Source organism: Pempheris klunzingeri, chromosome 14, assembly GCF_042242105.1.
Source record: "Pempheris klunzingeri isolate RE-2024b chromosome 14, fPemKlu1.hap1, whole genome shotgun sequence".
NCBI lineage: Eukaryota > Metazoa > Chordata > Actinopteri > Acropomatiformes > Pempheridae > Pempheris > Pempheris klunzingeri.
This window is the reverse complement of record NC_092025.1, coordinates 380726-387592: the sequence shown is the minus strand read 5'-3', so window position 1 is coordinate 387592 and position 6867 is coordinate 380726. Positions and strand designations below refer to the sequence as shown.

Genomic DNA, 6867 nt, shown 5'->3' with positions numbered 1-6867 from the left:
CGAGGCCACTCTACCCTTGAGCAGACAATCACAGTGTAGCAGCCTTTGCTACCTCATGAGACTCTATTAGGGAGGGAGGAACACTTCACTGGTATCATCATTTACAAAACTGTGATCATTAAAAATAAAGCCTTGGACCTGTGAGAGAAAAACGAGCAAAACTGGTGTTAACTTGACATTACCCCCCCCCACATCCAAAACCTCAAAAAAAAAAAAAAAAAAAAAGAAGAAGAAGAAGAAGGGAAATTCATCTTAACACTCCTTTAGGCACATAAGTCTTTATGGATCCCACTTGAGTGGCGGTCAGGAATGCTTTTCACACAACAACAAAAAAGTGAGGGTGCCCTTATGCAAACTTGGTGAAAAGAACCAATAGTTCCGTTTGAAAGACTTGTGTCGGTGGCTTCAGATGAAACAATTACCACTTACGACAAAGAAATCCACCCAACTCTGAACTGCATGCCTGACCAGGGTTACAGGACGGAAGATGTCCCCACGCACATCTTCAGACTCATCCACCTAAACCGCGACCTCCATCACTCCTTGTTCCAGATTCACTGGCGTCTTCTCCTGTTTTGTTGTCGTTTTTGTTTTCCTTAAAAGGTTTGTGTCGACACTAAAATCACAATCTAGCCTGGAATATTGCTCAGCAGCTATTTACAGAATTGCAAAACAAACAATCTGACTGATCTACACACAATATCTCACATTGTCCTGTTTATTTTTAGTGGTCCTTTTCAAAAGAAACGTACTACAAAGTGTAAACATGAAAAAAACAAAACTAATCTGTATAAATGTTAATTGTTTTGCCCCCCACCCGCCCCGCCATACAACCTCATCTGCAAACTGTATGATGACCTAATGAGTGTTTTTCTAATTTCGGGACCTATTATACGGCTCCAGGTTTTAGTGCAGATCCGCTGTGCAGTAATAGGACCTCTCTAACCATTTCAAGTAAACCCCCTCTTAATGTCCTGTTTTTCTTCCATTCTGCGATCCTTTTTGTTCAAAAGAGAGCGGTCCTCCATCGTTCTGTACTGTGGCCTTCTGCCTCTGCTTGCTCGGGTCGATGTGCACACACACACACACACACACACACACACACACACACACACACACACACACACACACACACACACACACACACACACACACACACACACACACACACACACACACACACACACACACACACACTCCCTTCCTTAAGATAGTACAATGTTAAACAAGGAAAAAGAAATTAAAAGAAAATCACCTTTCACTTACAAATCCTTCCGTGTTTGCAACATTGAGATGTCAGGCCCAACATTTAAGTTAAATTTCTTCATTTTTTTGAACACACAGCAGAATAAACATTGTTTGGAAGCAAGGTCTCCTGGTGGCAAGTCAGATGTTCAGAGGTCACATTTCTTTTTCTTTTTTTCTTTTTTGTCGTTGTTGTCGTTTGTTTGTCATATTTTTTCCTTGCCGTTCCCGACAGCTTAGTCCTGCTTGGCCTGGAGCTGCTGCTTCCAGGCCTCGTTCAAGTAAACCAGTCGCTTGTAGTTGAGAATAAAGAGAATGAAGTTCAGCGCGTATGTGGTGATGCAGATGATGCAGAAGTCCTTTAGGACAAAGTAGAGGATGTAGCCCAGGTAGAGCGAACCCACCACCGACAAGATGGATGTCGTCATGAGAATAAGGGCGGCCATTGCACTGACAGTCATTCCTACGGCAAGAAACACAGACTAAAGCTTAGGAAAAGAACTGAAAGAAGAAAAAGAAAACACAACCTTGGGGAAAAAAACAAGCAACCTGATGTGTCTGCTCTTTTCAGACAGTTCTCCATTTATGTTACCAGCATCCTCGTGATGACATTCAGCTTAAACACTGAATAGACTGGCCGTGTTGCTCTGTTGTCACATGAGCTGCACTTTCCTCAGTGTTTGTGCTTGTGAGGTTTGATTAGGTTTCTTAAAATTACTATTAAATAATACATTAGAGGGTAGAAGATTCTCGCTTTCTACCACAATTATGTGATGCACCTCATCCTTTCCCTTCGGTCTGACTCATGTTTCATATCGTGACCCTACGATGCCTCAATTTGATCAGTTATTCCAAAAATGCAGGCTGTTCCATACCTAAGCTAAAACAGTAAGGTGCTGGTTTCTCTTGCTGGCAGAGCACCCAGCTAAGCAGCCTCTGGTATGTCTGCACATGCTCAAGTCCCACTGAATAAACTGCACATGCTCGCTGTAAAAACACAGACAGCTGTTCATGTGCTCGGTTTAATACGAGTCTGCGGTTAGAATCAATGATTTACACAATTTCAATAATGATAATTACCTAACAGTGACAGTGTTTCTATCTGAGTACTTCCTCTGCCACCGAGTGCCACATCAGTCACTACCAGACACAGCGGAGGCCTTTTAGCATGGCAGATGACCAGAGGACGCTCTGACGGGTGGGCAGTATGACGATCGATTTCTCAAAGACTGTTCCGTGACCTCTGTGCCCTGTAACTCTTATCTCTGGCTGTATTGGCCTGTTGTGGGTAACAGTGCTGGACAATCCAAAAGACACAATACTGTCTGGATGTTCACCGTCTCTGAAATGAATTTCCATAAAATGAACTGCATCGTAACTTTTTCCATGTTGCCATACAAAATGACACGAGGCACGACAGAGGATTTGATCTATTCTGCCCACTGCTTTCCTTTCCATGACCCTGAAGCACCATGAAGGAAAGACATAAAGGAAAATATAGCATTGATTCATGTGGATAAGAACATTTGAGTCTACAGTTAAGTCCTTTTTGACGGTAGTCCCATACTGTACGCTGGCATTAATCCGAGATTAGAGCCTCGGTTATGCAGATTCTGGAGTCGTGCCTACTCACAAGTATTGGCCGGCCCAGGGCTGCGGGAATAATGAGAGTTCTGAAAGCCAGTGGCCATTCCTTTAATATGGAAATCTTGACCCGCTGTAGCAGTTTGCCTTAACTGGGCTGCTATTGTGTTAGTCAAACGAGTGGTAGCTGCTGTGGCTAAAAGGACCTCTTGTTCTGTGCCAGCGCCAGGTGGCCAGGCGAGCCTACAGGCCACTCAGCAGGCAAACATGTCAAACCAGCGTGACTGACTCAGCAACTCCATCAACGTATGGAGGGGAGGGGGGCGTGGCTGTGAGAGTCACCCAAGGGAAAATGGCGTCAAGTGCTTAGGATCCCTCTGAACTGTTGACGCCACAACCAGACTGGAGCAAACACTGCAACAGTGAGTTATCGCTGCAGTCAAAGAGCCTCACATTTAACAGCATCACTGTATTCATCCATGGCCACTGCACATGATGTCAGTGTCATGTGAGTCACCTTTGGACAAATATAGCCGTGACAGAGGAAGGAAAAGTGTTGCATCTGAACTAGCTGCTCCCACAGTGGCTTCAGAGATTCGTCACCTGAATTTGCAGAACTAACAGATGAGTTGACATCTTACCTAGTAGGAGCTGAAAGGCATAAAAGACGATTCCGTAGACACTGTTGGGTTGGTTCAGTGCGCTGTCATTTCCAAAAATTGAGCCCAAGAGTCCAAATCCTCGCCCCCACCTAAGGCACACAAACACATCAGCAAAGCAGGCGGTTACAGCGTTATTTCAGGAGTACAGAAGGAAACTGTGGCAAAGCACACACACTGAATCACCCAAAGTGTTTGACTACAACAGAGGAGATGAGATTTTTTTAAAGAGCCAACATACAGCAGTTAGACGCTGGTCTTTACGATGTTCTTTTTTCTTCAGAAACCTGAAGAACCACCTGGGTGAGGTTTGAGCTTTAGCAAAACTGTGGTTTTGGATAGCCAAATTATAGTTTACAGAAAAGCATTTTAGTGCTGAAGAAAAGTACTGCTCGTTGCAGTTTACTAGTTTTGCAGTTCTCTCGTTTACTTATCGATTAATCTGCTGATTATTCTCTCAACTTATTTGTCCCTTAGAATTAAAGTGCCACAAAACAGTAAAGACTGTCACAGTTTGCCAGCCTCTGAGCTCACGCCTTGTTATGTCCAAAAACAAGGGCTGACAATTGATTTTCTCGTGATCACAATTAATTGACTAAATCCTTCTGGGCTTTTAGGAGGAGAAAACAAATGCTGTAAAACTGAAAGCGTCTTCTTTACTCCCACGGACAATCACACTGACATGACTCCAGTACTTCGGTGTGCGTGAGAGCCCCTCGAAGGAAACCCCTACACCGTCTCAAGCGCTGTCTCAAGGGGATGCCATTTCATTTGTCTGGCACAGCCCCAGGTGCTGGCCTGTTAACGCCATCCTGTTGTTCACCTCTAACTTTAAACCTCTGCAACACATCAGGTCTCATTTTAGGTGGAGCCCGAATAAAACTAAAGCTTTTGCTCCGCTCTGAGGCCGTTTGTCTTCAGTTTGTTCAGTTCAGCATCATTCTTTATGTGCTGACAGATTTGTTTCAAGACATGCGGCACACCAAAAGATAACACTGATGTGCATTCATTTTGCTCACTTAAAAACAGTGCCCGTTCCACTCAGCGGAAATACTCAACTTATTCAGTAAACATATCACCGCTTCTTTTTGAGTGCACATTAAATTTCTTGCATAATGTAACAAGTCCCTGCGTGTGCAACATTTCTTATTATGATTTTAAGCTGTTTTAGCCAGAATTAATTCAGTTTAAAGTTGCTCATGTCTAATTAGAGGCTATGCAGCAGGAGCATGGAGATAAGAGGCTGGTTCAATAACTCACACCTTTGTTTTATTTCCTCATGCAGCACAACCACATGCCTAACTGTGCCTCAGAGTAAGTGTGTGGACAACCAATGGGTGCAAAGTCAACTTTTAAACACCACGCTATAAAATATTTGCAAAGAACGATAGCAACAGTTGGCAGTGGAGTTTTAAAGCCTGTTAGTATGCGGTAAAGTATGTTGCCACTTTAAAGTCATTTTTTAAAATAACAGTGCCCGACATTTAGCTCTTGCAATATGCTTAGCGGTCCCATTTCATTTATTACCCTGCGAGGCGTATTGTCCTTGTGTCTAACAAAATCTTTTCCCACATTGCAGACAGTCATGACGTCCAATATTTTCACTACAGCAGGCATTCTGGCCAGTGTTTCAAGGCTTTATCTTAAACAGATAAGCACTGGAGGAGGCATGCACAAAACACACATAATAAAATAACAAAAACAGGCTGCGTCCCCATACGTAGGGTAGGGACTTCATCCATAGTCCTCCATGGTATTAGAGATTAGACTGCTGGAAACAAAAACTACTAGGGTTCTTCGTTAAGAGAGAGTTTCCCTCAGTCATTCCTTTGCCACTTGTGAGGACAAGGAGTCACAACTGCTCATTTGAGGTGACAAAGGCGGCACTGTCTGCGATACTTCACCCACTCATCCTACAAACATGTAATTACTGCCAGGTTGCATTCCAGTCCTGCTGGGTATTTGTTCAGCACCTGCAAGGACTCATTGGGGTTAACGCCATACACTAAGGACTGCACAGCCCCACTGGAGCTGGTGATCAGCAGCTTCACAGGGGCCGGTGGCCCCCACACTGCTCTGAGAGTGGACCAGCTGTGGGTTGTTTCTGATGGACACATGGCTAAGGTGACACTCCAGCAGCAGCAGCAGCAGCAGTGTCTGTGCACCTAGTACCAGTGTGAGCTAGCAGCACTGACTCTTCACAGAGCCCCCCTCCCCTGACCTCTGGAGCGGTCTGTGCACTGGCCCTGCGGGGTGGCCGGGGTGCAGGGCTCTACCCCCCCGGACTGCCCGGTGACACTAGCGCTAGCTAATGACAGCAGCGTGACACGTACCGTGAGCTATGCTAGCTAGCAGGTGAAGAAGTTAACCACACTTGTCAACATCTAGTCGGCAGACAGCAGGGGGGCTCGGTTCGGTGGGAGGAATGAATGGCTCCCTCCAGCCACAGCACTCGTGCGGCGTGGACGTTAGAGTGAGCGAGCCGTGGTCAACTTCAGGGCTGAAGCTGGAGTCACAGATGTGCTGCCCTCATTCAGTAAGCACACCGAGGAGCGACTCTGTCGGTGGGGAAGTAACAAAGCACTCGGCTCTGTGCTGGTAGCTAGCAGGCTAAGGAGCGTTAGCTAACGGCTGGCGAAGTTAGCTTCGCCGAGCTAGCTCCGTAGCTCGGCGGTGTGCTCACTGAATGATAAGCTAAAAGTTTACTTGTGCCGGACCTCTCGTTTAACCGACAGCCGGCCCGCAGCCCGCCGGCGGGCACGGTCCGCCTTTAGCCGCGGCGGTGGAGGGTAGCCGGCACAGGCTAGCTAGCTAGCTGGGTGCATCTGACAGTTTGAAGCGCGCAGCCCTTCCCAGGTCGCCACAATAGCAGCCAGCTTCATTGAGCGCTCTTTGCTGAATTCAAATTACCTTGAGCTGAACACTTTTGAACAGCTGATGGAGCTGCTGACGTCGCACATAGCCTTATAACTCGGATCCCGAGCCTTTTCCCTCTCGACGTGAAAGGCATATAGGGACAACAGTATGCCCAACAGGCAGACCAGGAGCCTGGCTATTCTCTCCCACCGAGGGGTGGACACTCTCAGGACGGGCGCCGCCATCACTCTCTGGCCTTGCTGGAGACACGCATACATACGCAAGCAGTTCGCCTGTGACACTCGACTGCGACGTGGAGGAGCGTCAGGACGCGGCAGACCGTGAGGGGCGGGCCGCAGAGCCCGGGAGCACCCGGCTGTACGGGCGGAGGACCCGGCTGAGGCTGCGCCCACACGGCGTGCGGGGAGACAGGCGGCGGGCTTTATCTCACACCGGACTGTGGGGAGCAGACGGCGATCACCGGGAGATCACCGGGAGATCACCGGGACCGATGAGTACTTCC

General features: G+C 47.1%; 2 protein-coding genes across 2 annotated transcripts in view; one reads left to right on the top strand and one right to left on the bottom strand.

Annotated features, from left to right (window-relative positions):
* Nucleotides 1–262: 262 nt before the first annotated feature.
* vkorc1l1 (vitamin K epoxide reductase complex, subunit 1-like 1) lies at nt 263–6828 on the bottom strand. The gene is made up of 3 exons (XM_070843169.1): nt 6399–6828; nt 3471–3580; nt 263–1708 (listed from the first exon to the last, which is right to left on the bottom strand). Exons 1-3 carry the CDS (start codon nt 6620–6622, stop codon nt 1482–1484), a joined length of 561 nt encoding a protein of 186 aa, XP_070699270.1. The 5' UTR covers nt 6623–6828; the 3' UTR covers nt 263–1481.
* Nucleotides 1659–6867, top strand: part of dhrs11a (dehydrogenase/reductase 11a) — a 48761-nt gene continuing 43552 nt past the window's right edge. The window contains exon 1 of the mRNA XM_070843167.1: nt 1659–1665. Coding sequence (XP_070699268.1) covers nt 1660–1665 — 6 coding nt within the window. The 5' untranslated portion in view covers nt 1659. The remainder of the gene's footprint in view (nt 1666–6867) is intronic.